The sequence below is a fragment of the Symphalangus syndactylus genome, chromosome 1 (genome assembly GCF_028878055.3).
Source record: "Symphalangus syndactylus isolate Jambi chromosome 1, NHGRI_mSymSyn1-v2.1_pri, whole genome shotgun sequence".
Lineage (NCBI taxonomy): Eukaryota > Metazoa > Chordata > Mammalia > Primates > Hylobatidae > Symphalangus > Symphalangus syndactylus.
Genome location: NC_072423.2, coordinates 34183960 through 34211149, shown reverse-complemented (window position 1 = coordinate 34211149; position 27190 = coordinate 34183960). Strand labels below are relative to the sequence as shown.

Here is a 27190-nt window from a genome sequence, read left to right as displayed (position 1 = left end):
GCATACAACCTCTCTCCTCTCAAAGGAGCTTGAGGTCCCGCAGCAGAGACAAGTTATGCAAAGGAACTCAGCTTAAAACAGTTTCCTGAAAGGGATTTACTGTTCACCCTTCCTAAGTTTCCTGCTGCGTGTGTGCGTGTGTGTGCGCGCACACACGCGTGTGTATGGTTGCTTCACTTTATCTGCCAGGAACTGGAGAAATGTCTCTCTTGCTTTCCCAGATCACCCCCTCCATTACATGAACCATCATATTTATCACGATACTTTATAATTATCCATTTAGCTTCTCTCCCGACGGATCACAAACCCCTTGAGGATAGAGACTGAGTCTTACTAGATGTCCCAACTATTTCCTGGGAGCCAACAGAACACCTGGAACATATAAGTGCTTTTAAATATGTTAAAGAAAACAATTGCGAGAGAAGAGAGAACACAGACGACATGAGACGTCCTACGAAAGGAGGCCCCTAGCTATTATGTCAGGAAATAACTTCTGGCCTTTGTCCGCTGTGTGTTTCAGGATCTCGATTTCCCTCCCGTCCTAGAAGGGAGTTGGATCAGGCGATTATTTCCAAATGAAAAATTATATTGTAAATAATGCCAAGGGCAGAGAAGGAAGTAAACATCCTGGCCACCTCCTCCGCCTTAAACGCCCGCCTAGGTTTTACAGTCAAATACAAAAAATTTCCTGAAGGCTGAGTGTCAAACACGGTCGCTGCAAAACCTCCAGACGCTCAGGATGTTCGCAGGCTCCATTGACAAAAGTGACTTCCCACGCTTTGCCCACAGAGGGCATCCCTGCGCATTGATACGCAGACCAGGCGAATGCAGCTGCTGGAAGCCTCCTCCGTCCGCTCTTTTTTCCCTAAGCCATAGTCTCTCTGCCCCCACCCCCTTCCCGTGGAATCTTTGCCTGATCCAGTTCGTTTCCCTCCGGTCTCCACATTTTCCCTTCCAGCCCTACACTTCTACGGATCAATGTGTAGTACGGTTCCAACTCCCAGCTCGCACACCGCTGGCGGACACCCCAGTAACAAGTGAGAGCGCTCCACCCCGCAGTACCCCCCGCCTCTCCTCCCTCAGTCCCCTCGGCTCTTGGAAGAAAAACCAACAGCATCTCCAGCTCTCGCGCGGGATTCTCTCTTCAACTTTACCCAACCGACGACATGGAACCAGCCTCAACCTTTTAATGCACAGCCCGGCCACAGGATTGCCTTCCATCTCCTCTTGGTCCCTCCTGGATGTGATTTATTGATGACTTGCGAGCCCCTCAGAGAGCTGTCTTCCCTCCTCTGGCTCCCTCCGTTTCCTTGAGTTAGTTTTCCAAGGTTTTACCGGGACTCGGGATCTCTTGGACCGAATGGAACTTTTTGCTGCCTGCTTTTGCTGCTAATTCTGTCAGTGGACAAGGAAAAAGGCTTCGAAGGCAGCAGAGGCGCAGGGGAGGTGGAGAAAGAGGTGGAGGAAGAGGACGAGGAGGAGGAGGAGGAGGAGGAAGCCGAAGGGGCTCGGCGCGTGTGTGTGCATGTGTGCATGCGTGTGTGAGTGCATGTGTGTGAGTGCTGCCGCTGCCCACGACCCCTGGCCCCGAAGGTGTTGGCTGAAATATGGAGAATAGTCTTGGATGTGTTTGGGTACCCAAGCTGGCTTTTGTACTCTTCGGAGCTTCCTTGCTCAGCGCGCATCTTCAAGTAACCGGTAAGTGGTTCTTTCCTTTCTTCTCGTCGCACCCCCTTCTGTACCCCACTTCCCTTCTCATTTCATTTGGCGAGTAGTAGAATTGGGGTGGGGGATAGCAAGAGATTTGGCGTTTGCGCTGCCCCCCATTTCCTCACCGATGAGAAAAGATAGTTTTTTCTTCCCTGGCGGCGGATGATGGTGAGGGGGATGGTACTAGGGGCGCCCCTTCGCTGTTTTAAAATCTGATGCTTCACGCATTTTTGCTTCTGCAAATGCTTGGGTTGGTCTGGAGAGCCAGCGGGCTGGGGCAGGTGCTGGGGATATCGTTGAAAGGAACTGGGTTGGGTCCTTAAAGCCTCAGAAACCTACCAAGTGGGGAGGATTGGGGCAACAGGGGCAGGCGAGGAGGACCTCCAGGGGCTTTGAGGAAGTCTGCGCAGAGTGTAGATGGTGGGGCTGAGTCGTTGGTGTGTGAATACATCTCCTTTTGGTTTGGATTTTTGGACTCGGTGATTGAGAATAGGGAAAGGGACAGCTAATATGTTTTGGTACTTCCAAGGAGGGGATACTGAAGGAGGCACAGAGTTGCCAAGGAGGAGGGGAGGGGTGTTTAATTTTGTTTTATTTTTTAACGGTGAATGTAGTTCGCAAGCTGAGTCTCCATATAGCTCCAGGACACCTCCAAACTCCAAGTGATTGATATTCCAGAGAACCGGCGCCCTGGCCCTGGCACTTGCCAAGCACAGTTTCTAATTAAAAATGGCAAAACTGTTTGGGGATTGGATCCGGCTAGAGCAGGAGAAAGAGGCACCTGAAGGCTGGCTGATCAGGACTGCTGTAATCTCCGAATACGGAGCTGGCGGCTTCGACGGCCGAAAGAATAGAAAAGAGCAAAATGACTCATGATAAGGTCCACTTGTTTTGCCGGGACCTCACCACAAGTGTGGATGGGCACTGGGGTACAGTGAGCGGGCCTGGCAAAGAAGGAGAGGAGAGCGGCTGGCTGAGCATTCAGATCCCTTCGGAAAAGACCTTTTTCCAAATCCAAAGAAAAACAGGCTCAGGCAGAGACCGGGAGTTGAGTAGGAGCTCCCCAGTTCGTGCCCGGGAAATTAACAGGGAATGGCACATCAATCGCGGCCAAGCCCCCAGGCTCCCCGGAGCCCGCAGCTCCAGCTTTCTCGTCTCTGCTAAGTGCTGCATGGCCAAGGGTTGCGAACGCGAGCGGAAAATGCGCCTCTCACGGTCGCGAGGGATTCAGACAGTCAAGCGCCAAGGCAGCCCGAGGCTCCCCAAAGCTTGGCGCAGCCGCACGCGGGCAGGAATCTGCGCTTGCACTCGGGCTCAGCTCCTCATCTTCCTTCGGCCAGAGACAGAGAGAGCAGGCAGGAGGGGGGTGTGTGTGCGTGTGTGTGCGTGTGTGTGTGTGTGTGTATGCACGCGCGCTCTCCTGTGATGAGCGCGTACTCGCATCCGCGCGTTTAGCCGCTGGTGATCCCTCCCTCCGTCCCTCCCGGCCGGTCCCCTCCTCCCCTGGCTCTTCTCTCCCGGAGCTTTGTCCTCAACAATTACTCTCGCGAAAGGTGGGCGGCGGTGGGGGGGCGGGGGGGGGGGTGGGCACCTCCGCAGTAATGAATAGGTGTCTGTTTTAAATTCCCTCCTGGAGACCCTCAAATGCTAGAGGCTGCGGGGAGGGGGACCCTCCTGCCCAGAAGGTTGACTTGGGCTTTCTATGGCAGTTTGGGAGACCTATGCGGACGGGAAAGGGGAAGTTCAGGGGGCATCCCTCACTGGGTAGAAAGTCTCCCTAACAGCAGCACTGCTGACCTGAAATGTGCTAGCTGAATGCACTGCATGAAGCAAGGTGTACAGAAATGAACAATGATGTCTTGTCAATTACACGACAGTATTTTAAAGCTATTACTCAAGTCACTTTTGTCTGGCATAGAGTGGGGGTAGATTAATACAGATAAATTTATGTGTTTTATTAATGTCTAAATTAATTAAATATTCTCTTTTCACTTATTTACGTTTCTTGTCCAGAGAGTCAGGGCCATGTATTACTGCTTCATTTTAATTTTCTCCTCAACAGACAGATCTATGCTTGAAAAAGCAGATGTAAAGAAGGGATACATACACACACAAACACATGGGTTATGTTGGTGGATAGGCTAACGCATCTAAATCTTTAAACTTTTCTACACTTCTAAATCCATATCTGTTATTTGCAAGTGAGTTGTGATGCAGTTTGCGCAGTTCGCAGGAAAGTGGATGGTGTATTTTTAAGATATTGCCAATTCACTTCACTCTGGCCTTTGCTCATTAATCAGAGTATCACTTCTTTCTCTTAGTAATAATTTCCCCTGTTTAGGAACATGGCAGGAAACTTACAGCAAGAAAGCATAGTTCACTCTATAAAAGGACCAGTAGGAGGTGCCCTTAATAAGGCCAAGTGTCTAGTTTACTGGCAGTGAAATTCCCATTCAGCAGGGTGTTTTAAAGACTTTGTTGATTGGTAACAAAGGATTATGGAGACTAGCACAATAGCACTGGGCCCTTTCCCACTTTCTGGGTAAAGTCTGAAGCTGCTGTAGATTTGTATGAAACTGTGATGATTTAACAAAGGACAGCCCTGAACAGTGTCAGTAGAGAGTGAGGACTTGATGCTGGGGGAGGATGATGGTGACTTTTTAGTTGGCTTCTGTAAGATGTCATCTTCTTACATATTTGACATGAGCCACAGGCGCAGGAACCATATAGAGTCTCAGGGGATCTCAGATAAGATAACAATTTTAGATGTTGGATGTTAATGAGTGAAAAATGAGGCATACATATTAATTAATTCTTCATACATGTTTGGGTTCCATTGCACTGAAAAAAATCTGTGAGTGTTTAATGTAGTCTGGATATGCTGAAATGAGGCTGGTCGCCCTCCCTAGGCGACTTCTCATTCCCCCAACCAAAGCAGATCAGATGCCTCCATGTGGGTTTGCTTTTGAGTGGCGGGAGTATGGCAGAGCCTGAGGGCTCGGGGTAGGCTGGCCGTCCACTCCTCTGTGAGCGCCGCAGTATAAATCACCAGTGACCTGTCAGTGTCCATTTCTCACACAGCAGCAGCTGCCCTCTGAGTTATAAAGCATGTGAAACGGCCACCACATGTGTTATATGTGAATATATTAGGCTTAGTGCCTTTGCTTTAATGCTCTTAAAAGCCAGCCTGGCTTGAGATGCTGATAGGCATTTTTTTCTGGGGAGAGATTTATAACTTCTCAGTGTGTATGACTTAAATTTATTCTTTGGCAAGTTAACCTGTTAGCAAACTTCCTTATTGTTTTCATTGAAGAGGAAGAGCCTTAATCCTATCTAAATTCGTGAATGAAGCTCTGCGGAAAGTTTCTCCTAGAGTACAGGATATTTGCAGGCTGTAGTATGGTTTTCTAAACCAATGAGAAGCTTGACAAGATATATGGGGAGGTGATTTTTTGGTGGGGAGGCGGGGATATTTTTACTTGTTTTTAGAGAGGGAAGTTGTGATACTGCATCTTCTAAAGGACTTCCAGCAACTCAGTTATCTCAAAAGCATCTTTAATGAGAGGAAATGTTTCTTGCTTCCAGTTTCATAAATCTAACAGTCTGGGATTCTTCAAATGCATATATATGCTCCTGGAATGTTTGCAGCTGCACGCAGTAGGGTCATCTAGTATGATCACTGTCATTTGGAAATGAGCCCTGATTTAAATTTTGACTTCCAGACAAAACACTTATCTTTACCTGGTGCCGCATGTTTAAAAGCAGTGCTGAAGTTTCTGAACAGAATATTTCTTTCCATGGGAGACTGTCCCCTAAGATTACATTTTAAAGTAAGTGTTCTTACTATTTCTTTGGAGAATTTGCCATCCCAAACTTTGCATATGAAACTTCTTCTTCATGATTCTACCAGTAAAGATAACTCTATTTAAAGAGAATGCAGTTGTTTCCGGGTATTTCTTTAAAATTAAAATTCAGTGTCCACATCCACACACAAAGAAGGAGGATTTCCACCCCCTCATACCTTCTCCTTCAAATAGATGACTTTCGTGTGAATTATGATAGCTCTAATTACATAAGGGCACTTGCAATTTCACTAGAGAATGAGTTCTTGCCTGATTACAGATCTTCCTACTTTCCATAGGAAGTTTCTGGCCCACACTACTATCAGAAACTTGCACCAAATTGGGAACACATTGCTCTGTTTTGGTATTTGTTACCCAGCTATACATTTTTGAAGGACTAATCTACCTCAGATGATAATCTCTTAGATGAACTATATACATAAATTTCAAGAAATCTTAGCTTTGTCTGAGGCCAAAGAATAACGTCACAAACCAGCTGAAATTACTTGATTAATTGATTAATTCACTAAAGATAAAAAGTCACTTGGTTCTGGAAAAGTACTGTACTCCCTAAAGAGGAATAGTCAATACTATGCACATTTACAATTCATAAAATGTAAACGTCAAGTCTTTTTCCCCCTCTTTTTCCATTCCTTTCTTATAATGCTCTGGAGGACAATTTAAGAATTTCATGAGTTGTCACAACAGTTATATCTTAAGGAATCATAGCTTGGAATCTCACTAACTCATGATTGATAGACACTCAATTAAAGAGCAACACAATGTCCGGTGAATTTTTTGGCAGCCTGCTGTGGGCTGCTTGCTTCTTTTCAGCTGGTTTCTAAGGAATCGAAACTCTCATCTCTAAGAGGTGTGGCATCAATACTGCCTCCCTTGACGCAGCCCAAGAAAGCCTTTCTCATTCTGAAACCAAGGCTGTGACCCACAGGCACTGTGTTTAATATGCTGTGTTACACTTTGCAAGGTCATGGGGATTTGCCTTAAAAATAAATTTTTAAATGTTCGTGCATGCTGTTTTTGGTGGAGAGTTAAACTGTACTCTAAAAGCAGCTAAATAGTGTGGTTATCTTAAGACATTCTAACTTGTGGCCTCTCGGCCAATATTATTGAAGTCCTAGAGCTCACAATCTTTAAGAGAGGCAGGAGTGAGCTCTGTAAGATGATAGGTTACGCCAACCTACTTAAGCTACTTTTTTTTTTTCCAACATGGTGTTACCAGGTTGGAATAATAGAACTCTAACCTTTTTCAAAGTTACTACTTTTCAGAGGAAAAAACATTTCTTAATAGTATCATAATATCAGTAGCATGGCACTGACCCAATGTATTTAAGATATTGTTCTTCAAAACAAGATCTCAAGGAAAGGCAATGTTAAACTTGTCAAGAAGAAAGGATGAACAATCCAGATTATTTTCCCTGCAGGCCAATAAAAAATGTGCAAGATAGAATTCCATGTTGCATATGCCAAATAGGTAATAGCAAAAAATAATATGTAAAGCATTATGCACCTTTATCATTGCAGCACTCAGGTAAATGAAACACAATTTAGTACCACACTTTTTCTTTCTCTCACTCTAGAATGTTAATTCCTTATCTTATATTTCTCTGGTTTAACACCATACTAACATGGAGAAATACAGGTTGGCTGACTGATGATCAAAATTATTATAGTGCTCCAAAGTTATCTGACAAATTTTAGCCTGAGGTTTAACAACTAAATCCCTTTAATTCAACTACTAAATAAAAGTGTTTTCTTTGATAGTTTAGAAATATCTGAGCTTTGTCCCAGTGGTGTGGTTTAGAAATACATAATAATGCATAAGATTGAATATGCCTTCTTTTTCAATATTGATGGGAATTTGCCAATGGTAATACCAGTGCATATTGCTCTTTTATTAATAGTTCCAAACAACCATATTATTCGCAGCTTTCATTTCTTGGGGGGAAAAGTTCAAGTAGGAAACACACAAATCATTCCATATTTATTGATCATATTTTTAAGGCTATTCTTATGGCATGACTTCTGTAGGAATGTTTCTCTTTTCTAATAAATTCCGTGAGCCCAGTGTCTATGATCTACTTCTACTTTGTGATATGCTTTAGTTTAATTTCACTAATCCAAATTTTTTGACTTTTAGCTTGCTCAGTCATTTCACCATTGCCCTCCTGGGAGGAGGCCCCTTTAAGACCATTTGTGGGTTATTATGATGAAACTTAAAAGGAGTATTTATTGCAATTTGGAGATTTCTTCCTGGTTCATCCTTTAAATATTGGTTCTTGCCTGAAGGCCATCCCTAAGAGTATCTAGGACAAACATGTTCCACTGAATTAACTGAATCTTTAAGATGTTATCTGATGAAAATACCAACTGGTTAGTGAATTGTGTCCTGATAAGAGGACTTGCCAATACAACATTTTTCTAAACCATCTACAATATTCTTAAACCTGAGTTTACATTTTCACAAGAGAAAAAAGAAGTTAAGCAGTTAATATAAATGTTTTTAACTCAAATCACGACATTTTTAGATCTTACTTATTTTTCTATAGTCTTTTAGAAATATTTCTCCACTCACTTAGCTGCCTCTTTAAAAGTATGTAGAACATAATTTAACCTGTTCTTAATAGATACAATACATCACTGTGACTTCATTATAATATTATGTGATTTTATAGGGATAATTTTTGAAGGCATTGCATCATACAGAACTGTTTATTTTCCCCATCAATTGACCATGGACTGTTACTATTGTTGAGTTTTAGCTCTGGCAATAAAATATATTTTGTCTACTTCTCCTGTTCAGCTGAAACTTCTCCCTGTATAAAACTTCCTCAAAGCAGTTCTCTCTTTTAGTTTTGATGGTAAGACATAGGGGACTAAGTTTTGTTGGGGTTGTGTTTAAAGTAGGAGAGGAGATTAGAAAACAGCACCTGAATCCCTCATTAGAGGAATACCTAATTAGTTTTAACTAATGTTTCTGTAGCATCTGATATTAATTTGGATGTCATTTGTACTTTGTACAACGTATTTTTCCTTATTAAGTGAGAATGTGGACTAGATCAATTCTAGTTATATTATTAGTTTCAACATTATATAATTTATTTAAATTATGAACTGTGCTATACATATAGTGTTTGATGTAATTAATAATACAATTCATGATCATGATAACAATAATAATAATGTAATAATAACAAATACCCATGTACCTACTAGCAGTTTTCTGATTTTTGTATTAACCCCTTGCCTTTTGTACAGTTTTTCCACATATGTATACATCTTTAACATGTTACTTTACTTGGCTGTCCTTAACAGTAATAAAATAAATATAATGTATATATTCTCTGACTTGCAATTGTGCTGAACATTAAGTATTTGAGTTTCATCTATGTGGATTCATATTGCTGTATTTCAGTCACTTTCTCTGATGTATAATACTTCATGATATTAATTAACCATAGTTTATCTAATCTACTGTTGATGGATTTTGAAATTCAGTTTTTTGCTATTGCTAGTAAAGTTGGCATGAACATTCTGATGCATGTCCACCAGCACAAATTTGCCACCGTATTTAGGGTGCATACCTAGGAGTGGAATTGCTGAGTCACAGAAGGGTATCTTTACTTCCAGGAGGCAAAGACATGTTGCAGTTATTGAAACCCCCACCAGGGGCAGATGAAAGGCCTCTTTGCTTCATGCCTCTGCCAACACTTGGTATTTTCATATGCTTAATTTGCCCTCATCTGGTAACTTCTCATTGTGGGTTTAATTTGCATTTTCCTGATTGCTTATAAGTCTGAACATTTTTTCCATTAATTCATTAGCTATTTGTGATTTCAGCAAGACAATTCTATGATTCTGTTTCTTCAACTGAGCAACCATTTGCTTTTAGACCTTAGTATTATTGGTAGTTATTTCGTTTCTTCTACTAAGCAACCCTTTGCTTTCAGGCGTGGATGTTATCAGTAGTCTAATGTTCAGGAAGTTGTTGCCTAATACTATACCATGTTGACTCTGGCCTAGGCTTTATTTAAGCACCTTCTCAAAATGTACACTGATTTTGAGTTGGAAAAGACATTCTTAGTCACTGTAATATTGTTGATTACCCAGAGCAAGTCCTGTCGTGTTAGTATCCTGCCTTATCCCGTTTATTGTGTCTTTATAGAGAATCATTTACAGGGAAGCAGGATGCTGGGATGCCAGGCTTAATTTGAGGCTCATTATGAATCCCCTGAATATAATGGAACTAAAGGATAACTGAATCACAGAGTAGTAATGGTAGACACCAAATCTGAGTTAAAAATCTTAATATGACCATTTGAATTTGGGTATATTTCCAATATGGTAAAATACATAGGCCCAATAACATTGTTACATTTATGGCATATATGAGTGTGAGTTTCAAACAAACACATGTGCTTTGTGCACCGCCCCCCCCGCCCCCGCCCAATTTTTGTTTGGGTTTATAATTGTTTCACCTGCTCCCATGGGACAGGCTAATGAAGACCCCTGAATGAAATAAAGCCTCAGATGTACTTGCAGAGGCCTCTGTAGTGTGTTGCCTTCTGTGCAGACTCATTAGAGATGTGAGTCAAGGCTGAGACATCTAAGCAAACCCTCTGCACCCAGAGTCCTCAATCCATTGTTCCTGCATCTTTTTTCAGTCTCATGGGATCCCAGAAGAATATAAATTAGAGAGAAAAATCTGCAAAGCTTTTCCTTTCATGTTGAGTGTGTGGGCAGAGCTGATCCCTGCAGGACAGTTTCTGGTTATTTTCTCTCTCTGGTTTGAGGCATCTCCAGGGATGGTTTGGTGACTGTTTCCCTTGGGGAAGTTTTCAGCAGCATATTAGTTTTGCTGTTAAAAATTTATTTTACAATTTATCTGAAATAGTCCTGTTCTAAATGTTCTTCCCATCACTCTTGTCATCTGGCTCTTGATTCCTGCATACCCCTTTCAGTGACACTGCCTCTTCTGGGCTGAAATGTGTTCAATAATTCGAGCTATAAATCACTCTTGCCTCCCCATTTGGTCTTTACTTAACCAGATTATAAATATTTAGTTCATTTGATTTTTCCTCATACCTCTCCAGAAGCTTAATCATGTTTAGTCTTCTTACTTTAACTCACTCTAGTTTGTTTATATCTTTCCTGTAATCAAGGGGCCTAACTCTAATGTGCTCTTCTAAGTAAGCTCTCCAAAGTCATATATTATAAAATACAAATTCACATCATCTTTAGCTTATTGTACAGCCATAGACACACATGTGGTCTCTCAAAACTTGTGTTTTCAGTTTTCAGGAAGGACTATCAATGCCTAATAAAATCATTGAGATATTATAAGGACCAAATAAGACCAAGTATCTCATTGAAGATAATACAATAGTTACTGAGCCTTTACCAAGGATTACAAATAGATGAATAAGAGATATAGATGTGTTTCTGCCCTGCAGGGGCTTTTCCTCCAGTGAAGGTGACAGGCACACACAGAGGTAGGTAGGATATAAGGTAGAACAAAGTACTCACTGAAAAGGGACACAAACAGTTCTGCTCTTCATGTGGTTTTTGTCATTGGCTCTGTTTATGTGACAGATTACGGATTACATTTATTGATTTGCGTTTGTTGAACCAGCCTTTGCAGGGACATGGATGAAGCTGGAAACCATCATTTTCAGCAAACTAACACAGGAACAGAAAACCAAAAACCGCATGTTCTCACTCATAAGTGGGAGTTGAACAATGAAAATACATGGACACAGGGAGGGGAACATTGTCACACACCAGGGCCTATTGGGGGGTGCGGAGCTAGGGGAGGGATAGCAATAGGAGAAATAAGACAGGCTGATGGATGCAGCAAACTACCATGGCACGTACCTACCTGTGTAACAAATCTGCACTTTCTGCACATGTATTCCAGAACTTAAATATAATTTAAAAAAAACCTCATATTAATATTTATTAGTTAGTGGACTGACAGAGCCAATTCATTCATCTTTGTATCCCTAAATTGATTGGACCAAAAAGAGGCAAGGGAGTTTAAAGAGTTGTCAATCATGTTTAAACCAAAGTATTGGTATGGTAACAATGAGGATATTATGGTTTTGCCTACAGATCTGTGGCCTGTAGCTGTAAAAACATCCCCAGACTTTCGTGACCCTTTCTTCCCATATTTCTTGAATGTGTTCCAGGTATTGTGTTAAGGTGGCAATTTAGCTTAGAGCCCAGTGAGATAAACATGCTAATCGAATACATATATTAACAAAACCACAATTCCAAATGAGATAAGGCTTTAAAGAAAGAAAATACTGCAGGAGAGGGTCTCAGACCGCAGATCAAAGACAGCTTCCATGAGAAAGTGTGACTGAGTTTACATCTGAAGAATGAGTTAAGAAGGGAATATTTAGGAGGGGCAGAGGAGAGAATATCAGGTAAAAAAAAAAAGTGAGCTCAAAGGCCCCATGGTGGGAGGAAAGATCGTGAATTCCAAGATCAGTGTACCCAGGGCCATGAGAACTAAACGTAATAATGGCTTAGCTAAGGCTGGAGAAGACTTTGAGATTCTCTCTCTCCAATAGTAGCTACTTGTACTTGATAGATATTGACTGAATAAATTCAAATGAGTTCTTATCAAGGATCTTTCCTAATCTCAGTACAATGGTTCAAAAATTTCAGCAAACTACATAGGCCACCTTTTCCTTGATTTTTTTATTAGATGTGAATTTATGAACCTATCTATCCTACATGTTTAGAGATACCTTATGAGGTGTTACAGAAATATGTATCCAACCGAGAGAGGGACTTTGAAAAGTGTACAGAGCTAGAAAAATCCAAGTAATTATCAATTCACTTGATAATAAGTCACTTCTCCTTTGAAAGCTATCACTGAACAGAGGGAAACAAAACTTCACCTTTTCTATAAAAATAGAATTGCCATGGACATTTCTTGTTCCTGTGGCCTCCTTCAAATTGTGTGCCTGAACATGTTTAGTAAACCTAAACCTAATTTTTTTTGGAATTTTTACAGATTATTTTCTCAATATGATCCTTTTCTATGCATTTTGTCTCTGTTATTATTTCTTAAAAATGTGGATGAGTGTTCTCTTTGCTTTCAGCTCATTTACATTTGCTTTCAGCTCAGTTACAGCTCATTTAGAAGTCATTGAGCTTGTAACCTTTCCATGTCACCGGGCCTGGAACTACTGTACCACTTGAATCAACCTACCATCTACCACTAGATGTTGGAAAGATTGTTGCTACATAGTCCTGGGTCTTCGGTCTTGATAAGACAGGGCATAGCCTAGGGGGAAAAAGCATCCCAGCTATTGGGTTTGATTGATATCCTTAAACTCACTGGACCTCAAATTTCCCACCTATGAAATGGACACAAAATCAACCTCTGCTTCCCAACTCTAAATTGGAGGTAAAAAATTACTCTAGTAGTTAGCTATATAAAATACCTATTCCAGTGCCTGGCTTATAATAAGTATTTCATAAATGCTAGCTATTGTTAGTATTATGTTAGTATGGGCTACATTTATCCTGAGATAATCTTTACAAATAGAAAATTTCACAGGCACAGGCCAGCCATTCTAGAACCTGCCTCAATTTTATTGTTGTGATTTTAGAGACTTAAATATAAAGTAAGATAGTCAGACTCCAATGGCAATTTTAAAATCAATCACATCGTGGTTTAGTGGATCCTGGTCCCATGCCTTTGCTTGATTTAGAGGCTCATAAGTTAGATCCGACACAATGCAATACTGATCAAACTTGGCAGCCTATAACACACTTACTGTGGATTCTCCATCCAAACCATCCTCCCCTATTAACTCTTCCCTGGTTGACCACGTCCATTTTCTACAGACCCATCATCTACTCAGCAGGCACACCTAGAAGCTAATACTTGCTTGGTTAACATGCAGTACTGGGTATAATAGGTCCTGAGGATCTTCTCTGTGGAGGAGTGGCTCTCATCTTGATTTTGTGTCAATGCCCAGCCCTTCTTCATACCAATTAATTTAGAATCTCAGAGATGCGGCCCAGGCACAAGTATTCTAAAATCTCCGATGGTGCTTCCAACATGCAGTCATGTTTGAGAATCAGTGTCCTAGGGTCTTTCTACTCCAAGTTTGCAGTCCAGGAATCAAGGCATTTGCATCACCTGGGAGCTTGTAAGAAATGCAGAAACCTCAGGCCACACCCAGACATACTTAATTAGAATCCCAAGTGACTGAGGAACACTGCCCTAGATGACTGAAAGGGTCACATAGGGAGGTGATCCTTGCCTCTATTCCTCACAATTGTAAGTAATCATCCAGTCAATGGGAAACTGCCCCTACCACACTAGTTTATCTTAGCTTGAAGCATCTGTCGCATGCTTTGGCTTCAGGAGTTGGTCTTATAATGGCAAACTATGCCAACATCAAAGAGTCTTCTGGTTTATGGTTAGTGGCTAATATATTTCATGGAGACCATGACACGTTTCATTTTCCTTGAGATTACAAGCCCTTGAAAATGCTCTTTTTGTGTTCCATCTGCCTTTTCACTTCTTTTCTCATCAATACTCAATATAAGAACGCACATTTTACAATGGTCTGCTGGTTTTCATTCTATATTTTCCCCTCCTTCAACTCTCTTTCCTCCTTAAAAATGCTCAGACCCAGGGAAAAAGAAAGACACGTAAAAGAGACACTGAGGCCCTGGGCCCTCCTCCTCCCTCCCCGCTCTGTATCTCAAGTCTGATGCTGAGAGCACACACATGCTCAAAGTGAGACCCTGATGGGGGCGACCCCATACTGAACCTCGCCTTTTGATTGGGGATGATCTTCAGGGCATGAAACAGACCAAGTGCTCATTTGCCTGAGCCTCTGTGGCAGGGGAGAAGGGTATAACAGAGGTTTCTGAGGAAGACTAAAGCTTAACAGGCAGAAAGCTCAGTGCAGGGTTTTGAAGCTTTTGCTCTGCACTGCCTGGCAGAGAGAGCAGCTTTAACTGGCGTGCTCCAAATCAGAGTCTACAAGAAAACGTGGGGGCTCAGCTGCGCAGATTGGATCAATCTGAATGAAAATCACTAGTGTTCCTCCTGGGGAGAGAAGTTTCTGCTTAGCTCATGAACTGTAGGCCCTTCTCTGGTCCTGGTAGTAAATGAGTAGGGCTTTTGTGGAAGGTTATGTAAGGCTGCTGTTTTCTCTCCCTGCCTAGAGTAAAATTCTATTTATAGAGGGGTGAACTGCCTCTCAGCGAAACATGCATTTTATACACTATAGCTTAGGAAAGATAATTTAATAAATCTTTAAGAAAGAATTAAGGGAAGAGAGAGAACAAAATCCTAGGCAGAGAGAGTGGGATATACGGCAAGAAATAGGAGAAAGAGAAAGCATCATTGCTCTGGACTTAGTTACTGGAGTAGTAATAGAGTGACCGATCATTCTTCTGTGCCTGGGACTGAGGAGTTTTACAGGAAGAAGGACTTTCAGTGGTAACAATAGGACAGCCCCAGGTAAACTGAAATGGTCTGTCACCCCTAATTTGGTACCTATGATGGAGAGGGGAGTAGAAAGAACCCTGAAAGATTTTCAGCAGGGAAATGGCATTTTAGATAACACACTGTTAGCCCTATGAGGAAACAATTAGAGAATGGTAGCAAGGCCTATTATGAGGGATGTTCTAATAGTCCAGAAAAGATGAATATCTTATTGGAGGTTTAGAAGCAACTTAGATGGAGGCCTTGCCCTCTAATCTTATGGCAAAGTCTAACTTGACATCCAAAACTGAAGGTTTTTTTAACCAACTCCTTGGCCAAAACACTGTCAGAAAACTCATTTTTGAATCAGGTTATCTTTTGGACATGAAAGGATGATGTACTTATTGGAGAAGTCATGTCTAGTACTTCTGTGTTCCACTGTATCTAGTACAGTGCTGAATGCATATTGATTATTCAATAAATACTCATTACCAAATTGGTTTTTATATAATGATTATTCTCAAATTTGCATGAAATCTGAAGTTTCTTTCTGCATGAGCTTCACAAAGTTCAGTTCAGGATATTGTCAATTTCAGGGCTACTCAGCTTTTACTTACCTCTTATTTAGAGGTTTATTCTGTTTTCTTTTTCTCTCCCCCCTTCTTTTGCCTGATTTTTCCTTTACATGCCATTATTAAATAATTTTATTGGCAGCATTTCAGAGTGCTTGAGAGAAATTCAAAATTGAGGAAATTCTGCAAATAGCAAAATGTAAATGTATAAAGTCTATAGAATTTGCTATCTCTTTAAGCCCCATTACGAATGCATATAGGGCATTTGTTAACTCGCATATATGAAAATGGAACAAGATAAAGTAGGTGAATAATTATTTCCTACATAATAATCCCAGGGATAGACTCTGTGTTCGCCTTCAGAGAACCATTCCTGAAGACTTGAGTGAGTCTATATGCATTAAAATGTTATTTTTGTAGAAGTCAGTGGAAGTCAAGACAAGATGATGGAGATTAAAAAAAGCACATAGAATGAAAAGCACAAAACTTGTGTTTCAAAGCATTGATCAGGCAGAAAAGGACCTCGGCAGGTGTTTGAGAAGACCCTTTTCTACTGATAAGGACGCAGGGGCCAAGAGAAGCTAGGTGAGCCTCTAAATCACAAATCTACGAATGAGTTCCATGAAACATATTATGTACACGTGGGTGCAAATCTTGGCTCTACCAAGATTTAGCTGTATGACCCTCACTATGATTCAGGGTCCTCATTTGTAAAATTTGGAAAGCCATTGCTGAATGGATGACATTTTTGAAAAACATTACACTCAAGGATTATCACAGTCTTTGGCACATATTGAGCACTAAACTGTTTCTATTTTTATTTTTATTTGTTCATTCAACAGATGTCTTTAAAGGTAATGTTTGATATATCATATTTGTTAGCTCCTGTGGTGTATTTAAACAGCATATAAACATACTGCCTCTGTTTTAGTTAACAAAATGGTTGGAGGAATAAGACCTAGGCAGTGTAAATATGTAAGAAAAAAAAAAGATGAGCAGAGTCACAAGGCAATATATTATTGTATTATTAAGAACCAAATGAGTGAGAGGTGCAGTTAGAGGAGGGAAAGAGAACATGATCAGAAAGCCTTCCAGAATGCAGAGGGATTGAGTCTGGTAAGTAGGGTAATTGGGGGACCTTACCCACATAGGACCTGACCCTGTGTGGACACTGTTCTTTACATGTTCAGGCTCTGGAAGACAAAAAAGAAAAAAAAAAATGATGGTGATACTTCACTGCAGAGAGCTTCTCAGCCCAGGCACCAGATCTCATCACTAGCAATGACTTCCCTGATCACTAGCCTTTTCTAAAGTGGATTTATGATAAGGCTAGGAGAAAAAGGAAGAGAGATGCGGCAAGATCATCTGAGAAGTAACTTTGGTGGCATACATAATGTAATTTTAAAATAAAGAGGCTTTACCTGTCGGGCTTTTTCTAATAGTTTTAAGGAGGTCTCAGAAGCTCAGGGTAGGACAGATGCCATCACACACTGCATTTTGAACTTGGAAATCTAGTAGCTGAGAAAGCGTATTTAGGCTCCTGCACTACTGGAATAAGTCTGTGCTGGAAATTAATGTTTTCATCTTTTTTTTTTCGGCCCAGCTGCAAAATGTATAGAAAACTTTGGTTCAGGATGCCAAAACCCTTTATTACTAATGCATAAAGGGTGTTAGCTAGTTCATCAAAGATCTTCTGTACATTTTGCGGCCAAAGGGCAGGTAGCCCAGCTCAAAATTTGCAACTTAAATAGCTCTTCCTTTGTTCTTTGTTCCAGAGTACACAGTCATATGAGGTTATGATAATTAATAATTGATAAATTATTATTAGGATGATATTGTTCCATGCTTATCTGAGACTTTCTATCTTCCAATGGCTTTTGAATCTTTTATCTATATTCATCTCTCAATACTTCTATCAAGTGGGCAAAATGGCTAATTTATCTCACATGTGTTATTAGTGAGGTTATGAGACTGGGGGCCAGTTATTTATTTAAGATCACACAGAAGTTACCTGTTCTGGCTGGAAAACCTAAATCTTTTTTTTTTTTTTTTTTGAGTCAGAGTCTCAATCTGTCACCTAGGCTGGAGTGCAGTGATGTGATTTTAGCTAGCTGCAACCTCTTCCTCCTGAGTTCAGGCAATTCTCCTGCCTCAGCCTCCACAGTAGCTGGGATTACAGGTGTCTGCCACCACACCTGGCTAATTGTTTTGTATTTTTAGTAGAGACAGGGTTTCACCATGTTGGCCAGGCTGGTCTTGAACTCCTGATGTCAGGTGAAATGTCCACCTTGGCCTCCCAAAGTGCTGGGATTATAGGCATGAGCCACTGCTTCCAAATCTGGCTTAACACTTGTACTCACCAGTACATATTGGACACTTTCCAAAAGCAGGACATTCTACTCTTTTATTCCCCAAAAATTCACATACTAAAAAAATGCCACCTAGCACTCAGATCTTGATTTCTAATACCATTCTCCAGTAAAAGAAACCAGAGCTCCTCAGGGAAACAGCTGGTTCTGGAACTTATGCAGAAAACATACAAGATAAGGCTGGAGCATCTTGGAGTGCCAGAAAGGAAGAAATTCTTAAAAAAAAATGAAAAACTCTCAATGATAGAGTATGTCAAAGGGACACAGAACCTAACTGAAGGAGCTCTCAGTGGTCAAAGCTGCAACAATTTGAGCAAGAAAATCAATCAAGTAGTTTCCTATTATAACCCAAACTATAAAATAAATATCCATGAGTACATACTGACATAAATAAATAATTGAATAAAAAAAGGGAGGAGACTTAGATAAATCCGCTATGCAGAAGAATTCCAAATATTTTATATATATATATTCTACTCTTGAAGAGTGGATAGAGTACAACCCATATCCTTTTAAGTGTGGGCTGTGCTTAGTGACTTCCTTCCGAAGAGTGCGGTATACAAGGGGGAGGGGAGGAAGTTAACTACAGTGGAAAAATCGGCCGGATCACGAGGTCAGGAGATCGAGACCATCCTGGCTAACACGGTGAAACCCCGTCTCTACTAAACATACAAAAAAAATTAGCTGGGCGTGGTGGCGGCACCTGTAGTCCCAGCTACTGGGGAGGCTGAGGTAGGAGAATGGCGTGAACCCTGGAGGCGGAGCTTGCAATGAGCGAGATCGCGCCACTGCACTTCAGCCTGGGCGACAGAGCGAGACTCCGTCTCAAAAAAAAAAAAAAAAATCTGACGAACACTACCTCAGCCAGGTGATCAAAGTCATCATCAGCAGTGATAAGTCATGTTGATAGCATGTACCCCCGATATGATGTGATGAGGATGGCATTTCACCTCTGTGATCTTCCTTTTCCAAATCCATAACCCCAGTCTTACAATGAGAAAAAGAGTAGACAAACCCCATTTGAGATTCTACAAACACCTGACCATATTCCTTAAAATGATCTAAGTCTTCAAAAATAAAGAAAGTGTGTGAAACTGTCAGAAGGAAGAGGATACTAAGGAGACTTAGCACAAAATGTGATGTGTTGTCCTGGGTGGGATCCAGGAGCAGAAAAAGGACTTCGGGAAACAATGAAATACATTCTAAAGTAGGGACATTAGTTAATAATAATGTATCAATATTGATTCACTGATTTTTATAAATGTGCCGTGTTAGTATAAGTTGTTAATAATGGGGAAACTTGGTGTGGGGTAAATCAGAACTTTGTATACTCTTCACGATGTATCTGTCGATCTAAAACAGCTCTAAAATAAAAAGATTACTGTAAAAAATACTCTCTTGTTTGCTAAGAGTGGGACACCAAGCAGAGCTCTAATTCCACTAAACTTCTTTTTTTTCCTCTTTAAGGATCAGAATGGCACTCTTGTATGGTTATTCTGAGAATTACAGACCATGTTTCAGTAACCCTTAGTATCCCTGCATGTTTCTCAAAGTGTGATCACATCAACACCACTTGTGGGTGTTTTAAAATGCAAATATGCTGGCTTTGCCTCACACCTCCAGAATCAGGTCCCTGGGTGGACATTGAGGGGATAGGAAACAGCACTTTTAACAAGCTCTCTAGGTGATTCTTATACACACTTCACTTGAAAACCACTTGGCTGTGCATTGTCCCTAAAAGTTAATAATGGTGGCTCTCTATGTATTGAGATGGTCTTTGAGCTCAGGGGATGATCTGGAGTCAGGTGAACTTGGGTTTAGATCCCAGGCCTACAACTTTCTAATTGAGAGAACAAGGACAAGATATTCCGCCTTTTTTGTGCCTTTGTTTCTTCATTTGTAAAGCAGGAAAAGAACACTTAATTCAGAGAGTACTTATAAAATCATTTCAGAAAAGCCATGGAAATTATTTACCATATTACCATATTTACCATATTACCACTGCTCAACAGGCAGTGAGCACTAGCACGACTCTACTGGTGTTCTATTAGCTTGGTTATATCAATCAATACGAACATAACCAAAATTACTCCTCATTGTTACTGATACTCTCCACCCTCTAAAACTTCTCTTTGGCATCCTGCAATGCTTTCCTTACATGTTTCTAGGAGTCCTAAGAGCTATGTCATAAGCCAGTTATCTTCTGCTAGGCATCTTCACATGTCTGGAAGTCTGGTATGCTTGCTAGCTTTCACGTCCCCAGGCAGCCACCGTCTCTTGCCAGCCATCCTGCTCCTCTGGTAGATTGCTGCTGCAGCATCAATACTCTAGAACGTTTCCAGTGCCCGAGCATTATTACTGTGTCCACTGACAAGACTGTCCCAACACTGATTCTCCCTCTGTTAAACTCTATCATACTGCTAGTGTCTTCCGATTTATAAAATCCTCCATGACAACAATTCATTTAACTAGGGTCTGTAACTTTTCTCTACATATCACTTAGATTCAGTAGGAGAAGGGCTGATCTGGGGACAGATGTTGCATTTCCTATTCCCTGTCTTTAGCCTTTCTGTCTCCAAGCCACCAATGGAACTTCTTCCTTAAGTAGTATTTAAATCTCCCCTACATAAATGAGATACTGCAGAGAGATGTCTATGTTTTTAGACCATACACCATAGGCTGTTTCATTGGGTTTGAGGTACACATGTGGTACAAAAATGTAGAATAATAATAATGGCTAATATTTATGAAATTGTATGGTTTGAAATCATATGGTAGATGTTGCTTAAGAAATACTTATTGCCCACCCATTTTTATATTTAATACAGAAGAATATCCCATTTTAAGTAGCAATGTGCCAGCTCAAAGACTCGATTTCTCAGACTCCCTTGCAGTTAGGGGTAGTCATGTGAAAGTACTGGTGATTGGCATGGTAATCAGGACACTCCTGGGGATTTCAGAGTAAGCTTACTCTCCTGTCCTAATTACCACTTGCTTCCTCCTTGTTGCTTCCTTCTTTCTCTGGAAAGTAGGAGTGAGGCCTGAAATTGAAGTAGCCATCCTGTGTTACATCATCTATTATGAATAATGAGAAGGAAATGAGGAGAAGCTTGAGTCCATGGTGACTTCCTTGGGGTAGCTATACAACCTTGGGTTTCTTTCTAGACTTCTTGTTATGCTACAAAGTAAACCTCTGTTTGATTTTAAAACACTGTAATGGGGTTTCTGTCACAGGCAATACTCAGTTCAAACTGCTGTATGTTCCCATATTATTTTTTTCCTCACAGTTAAACAGTGAGAGAGGAACTAATATTATGTCCTTTTACAGATAGGAAAAGTGAGACACCAAAAAGTTGGCCAATTTTTCCATGCCTCCATGCTAGTAAATTGCAGACTTATGATTTAAATCCCGCTCCATAACACATGTCCTTAATTAAGTCTATGCTATAATTCCTAGATAAATAGATGTTGTAGCTATTACACTATTGTTATTTTTATTGTTGTGGGTAATTATTACACTATTGCTTTTTATGTTTTTGCAAGTCACATTAATTCTTGCAATGTTGTTTTATTTTTATTATTGTTATTCCCCTCTCTAAAAGAGGGATCTTTTTCTGTGAACCGTTTATTATTTAGACACTTCTAGATTATTGAGTATATAAATAAAAATTCAATTTTCTGTTAATCATTTTCAAATGTCACAGTTTTCACTAACAAGATATAAGACAGCTTCATGCACTTTAATTTCCTCTGAAGAAGAAATCCACTGCCACCTTATAAAAGACTAACATTCCAAATACAGCTTTAGAATGTTAATGCCTTACCTTAACAAGCCAACTTAACTCTGTGATTCACATATGTGCTGCAATTTCTCTCCCATTGTAGCGTAAGCGAATTTCTCATAGCTTTGATGTATTGTGTAAATTAGGCCAACAAAGTGCTGTGCTATGTCTTCATTAAAATAGGAGACGGTAATAATGCAACCATGTAGCGTGGTCTTGCAGGCTTTGAGTTATGAACATTCAATAGTGTCTCCTTACTTGTGCTTAAGTTGGCATTTGTGAGCAGCATATAATCAATTAATCAATAACTCAATTTTCTCTTAAAGAGATGGTGCATCATTTAAAAAAAATCAGAAACTACTGTATGATTTTATGAAAAGAGCCATTTCAGCAAAGAAACTTGTTTTAAAAACACTGAAGGTCTTTTTTGGGGAGGACAATTTTGCTTAACTAAGCCGAAAGTGAAATTGGATACAAATGTTTAGTTCCTGAATTCTTTTATTGTTTTGCAACTACTAGAAAGGAAAGGGCCAGTATGGGATTGCTAGTAAGAACGCATTTTTTTTACTCATGATTGGAGGTGTGTAAGTGGACCCATCTATGAATGCACAGTAAAAGTCAACTAATCCTCAAACTTACAGTTTAAAACTCATCTATTCTATTCTATTACTTACAAGCTTTAGAGTATACTAAGTTGCCTAATTTGTCTCACATGAGGTCACAGCAGCACAAAGTGATGCTTTCAGGGTGATGAAGCTGACAGTCACATTGAGACAAAAACCTGGCCTTCTCAAACTTTAATATACATTTCTATCCTTGTGTTTATTATAATTTCTACCTAAAAAGATATATATTCTAATTATAAATATTCAAATATTACATAAATGTGTGAGTTTGACAAGGAAATTGTTCCATAATCCCATCACTTCAGAATAAACCACAATTTATTTGTTTTGTTCAGTCTTTTTTGTCTCTTTCTCTACCTGCCCCACATTTACTGTGAAATTTGTGGAAAGTTAATGTTTATTTTTGCATTGCATTAAGATACTGAGTTGTGTTTTCTTTCTACCAAATAAGTAAAAAGGAATATTGTGGAAAAAAAAAACCTCAAATATTTGCTTTGTTATTTAGACAATAAAAGACATGATTAAGATGAAAATTGTCTCTATAAGACAGATCACCTTCCACGAGAGACACGTGCTAGGCATGCCTGTCTTCTAAAAACATTAGTTCCGACGCCTCCAAAATGTTCAACTGCCCTCTTGAACCTTGCCTCTGAAGTGCAGCCTGTGGGCCAGCCAACCTCCATATCACATGAGAGCATATTAGAAATGCAGAAACTCAGGCTTCATCCAAAATTTACTGAATTCAAATCTACGTTTTAACAAGATCCCCAGGTGATGGCTATGCAAGTCAAAGTTTGAGACATATCATTCTAGTAATAGCATGTTTCCTACTCAAATTTCTACCATATTCTAAGAGCTGTGAGTTACTCATGAATTAGCAATGGTGTGCAGGGAAGGAACCAGTATCACCACAGCTCATTCACGTGGCTTCTAAATTTCCTCCAAAGGGATGAGTGTTGTGCTCATTTAACAGTGTCAAGACCAGAATAACTGTCCAAGGGCTGGCTCACATCTATTCTCTTCATTTAGGTCATGGCACACATTCTCATCCATACCTCTGAATTCCCAAGGCACTAAAGACCACATTGATTGGAATAATTATGTCTTCTATTCCAGTAATTGGTTGCTAATTATGCATGGCTTGATGTTATTTTGCTAATTCATCTACACCAAATGAACCATGAGTTGCTTGAAGGAAAAGACCAGTCCCTGAGCTCTTTTCTTCAAGGATGGCAGTCCTGTTTCCAGACATCTGGCCATTCCCATGAATAGTGAATGATGGTTATTAGGTATGTTAGCTCCATTTATCCAACCATTTGTGCTTTCCACAGATCCAGATTTGATGGTTATGTCCCCCACCTGGAGCTGGGAAGTCATAGGACTTACTTGATAAACAGTCAACTTCTTTCTTGAATTTATGCCCAGACCTCATATATCTATCTCTTTATGTTCTATGACCACCAGCATTGGTTGGTGGCCCAGTTAGAAACAAAAAGATCGGGGATAAGTGTAGGACCTGTCCAATTTGCATCAAGTAATCTTTCATAAGTTCCAAAGGGGAAGATAAGGGAGGGTTATAAAATTTGAATGCCATAATAGATTTTATCTTGTAGCCTATAGTTTTTATTTTTTTTCTCTTAGCTTCTAAAATCTATGATTGAGTTTCTGTTTTGGGTTATTAACTCCTGAAACCAAGAATATCAGAGGAACCTTAAAAAAATAGAACTTTGGAATATTAAATATTGAAGAAGAAAAGCTGAATCATCTCCCTTTAGGTAGGTTGGGAGTGGGAGCAGAATCAAACAAAACTTTTCTTTGTTCTTTTAGCCCCCCCACTCCCCTCCTCCCTCCATAAACCAAAAGAGCATTTATTTACTTGGGCTGCATTGTAAACATCTATCTTTCTTTCGTTCGTTCATTCGTTCATTTCCTTCCTTCCTCCCTCCCTCCCTTCCTTCCTTCCTTCCTTCCTTCCTTCCTTCCTTCTTTCCTTTCTTTCTTTATGATGGAGTCTTGCTCTGTCACCTGGGCTGGAGTGCAGTGATGGGATCTCGGCTTACTGCAACCTCTGCCTTCCGGGTTCAAGCAATTACGCTGCCTCAGCCTCAGGAGTAGCTAGGATTACAGGCATGTGCCAACACGTAGTAGAGATGGGGTTTTGCCATGTTGGCCAGGCTAGTATTGAACTCCTGACCTCAAGTGATCCACCACCTCAGCCTCCCAAAGTGCTGGGATTACAGACCTGAGCCACTGCATCCAGCCTATAAACATCTTTCTAGGGATAAACTTTGTTGGTTTACCATCACATAGGAGACTCAGCTCATCAAGAAGTCTGTATTCAGACCAGGTTCAGCTCAGACTAATTAATGAAATTATGTAATTGATCGATTCTGTTTCTATTTCTAGGGCTCTTATATTTTGATATGAGAACATGGAAGTGCCAATCAGGTTCATGAGGTCACCCTTCAGAATCCCTCATTTCTCCTTTCTCTCTTATCATGTAGCTGATGAAGAATATAGCACACTTCCTTCCCCTAAAAGATTCACATTAGTTGTGTCTTGGACACAACACCTCTCTTGCTCTTTGCTTCTGGCCATATCTTCTTTGACTCAGAAGGCTTTATCACTGGGGATATATGTCAGGCAAATATGCAGTTCTCAGAAAGTTTGAGAGCAGGGGATGTTATAGCCCATAAGGAAGGGCACAAGGCCTAAAAGGAGAACTAGGCTCTACTGGTCAATTAAAAAATATATATTTAAGCCATTTTCAGTGTTCAGCCAATAGGAAGCATTATGGATGTTCAAATTGCTGAAATATTAACATACTTCCTCATTGATTGGTAAATATTTGCTATCCAGGGCCTCCCGATGTGCCCTGCTTCCTCCATTCTGATTGGTGAGTGACTATGCCAATCAGCTCCTAAAATCCCCCTTCTAAGACATCAACATTGGCTTTTTTCTTAGTGACTTTGGAGGGCCAGATGTACTCTCACCCAGTCCTGGGACACTCTGATGCCCTTTAGCCCTTCAGTCTGCCGTCTACACTGTGCAACATGGCACCCCATGGCCCACGTGCCTTCTGTGCTTCTCTGGCTCCCTGAGACTGACACCTAAGCAGGTTGGTGTTCCTTGAGTCACCTTCTCATGGCCATCAGTGAAAACTGCAGCTCCAAAAGAAGGTGAGGTCAGGAATCTCCACCACACTGTTTCTTAAATATGTTTAATATTTAAATACCACACATGTTTTTTTACTCTGTTCTGTGGAGACAACACTAAATGTCTTTATGACCTGATAAATGTTCATAGAATAAATTGCATATTATGTAGTGATTGGTTCTATGATTCCTATAAAGATTTTTAAAACTTTTATTATCTTACTTACCAAAGTAAATATGTTCAGTGAGGACAGCATTTAAACAGGCATATAAAAAATATAAATCACTCATCATTACATGACTCAGAGTTAATTACTGTTAAAATTTTGAAAAACATTGCATGTGTTTATTCTTAATAGTAAATAAATTATATTGCATATACTGGCATAACTTAAAAAAAACTTAGCCATCTATTATGAATGCAATTAAAAGATGAAAGTTTTCTAAGAGTTGGGAGGGAACTTGGAAATCCGCTAGATTCATTTTCTGGTGAGGAAAACATTATTTATTACATAGCATTCTCCGAAAGATCCTCTAGCTTCCTCCTTAATACCACCAATGGCAGGTTCCACAGCCTTATTATGCCTCTGCCTTAAATTATTTTTGGATTAGTTATTCTAGAACTTTCTGTTCTACTCTTCTCACCTGTTGCTTACTCATTGATCCTGGTTTTGCCCTTCTTAGTATGAGTGGAAGTGGGCCAGGAAGGGCAGGTTTACAGGCAGTGAGGAGGGAGCATGGTGAAATCGGTGGCCATTGTCTTTGATGAGCAAAACGGTCCTTGGTCATGAGACTGAGTGAGTTTCTTGGGTGATCCTTTTCACCTCCTACTCCCACTATATTTTTTTTTCAGGGACTTAAGCTGGGGGACTTACGCCTTTTTTGTCACACCAGAAAAATCTAAATATGTAGAAAGTTTAAAAGAAATAAATCACATTTACTAATGCCATGCTTTTGGCTGAACACAGTACATTTTAGGAGACAAAAAAAATAGAAGGATGTGTTTGAAAATAAATTGAGTTGGAAAATATCTAGAGGTTTCTTCACTATCATATGGTATGTTTAAACTTGTCTCCTTGTCATCTTCCTTGCTCTCTGATCTTGAGAAGATTAATGAGATGATGATGTTTAATGCTTGAATGTTTGGAAGAAGAGTGCTTTGCAAATGTCAAGGGTTAGTGTTATCCTTTGCAGTAGTGGTTGACCATAAGACTGTTCTCGTTATTGTATTTCATTAACTAATGCTCTCATTTATCAAGTATTGAGGCAAAGGAGATATAGCAGTGGGCAACAGACAAGATCCTTGAATACTGTTTAATGAAAAAGACAAGTAACACATGATTACTTATTAAAGGGATTAAAATTTAATTAAAATTGTGTTAATATCTCTGGAAAAAGGAATTCCCTTTTTCTCTATCTTAACATATACAACAATGGGAATCTTGGGAGTACTAATGCCAATTGCTTGGGTGGGGTTTATGGTCTGAAGTACGAGGGGAGAGTATGGCAGTGAAGGAAAGATTACTGAGCAAAGCTGAGAGGGGAGGAGGGATGCAGCAAAGAGATGCTAAATTGGGTTGCAACTAAGTCCTCCTTCTCCACTGTAGTCGGATATTACTTACACTGGGAGGATGTGCTAATTTTTCAACACTT

The 27190-nt window shown here is 40.2% G+C and overlaps 1 protein-coding gene across 2 annotated transcripts in view; it reads left to right on the top strand.

The window, feature by feature from the left end:
* Window positions 1-1006: 1006 nt before the first annotated feature.
* DCC (DCC netrin 1 receptor) overlaps window positions 1007-27190 on the top strand; it is a 1203407-nt gene continuing 1177223 nt past the window's right edge. Inside the window, exon 1 of one of the 2 annotated variants that reach the window (XM_055298749.2) lies at window positions 1007-1698. In XM_055298749.2, coding sequence (XP_055154724.2) covers window positions 1608-1698 — 91 coding nt within the window. In that variant the 5' untranslated portion in view covers window positions 1007-1607. The remainder of the gene's footprint in view (window positions 1699-27190) is intronic. The other variant, XM_055298754.2, reaches the window with a different exon arrangement.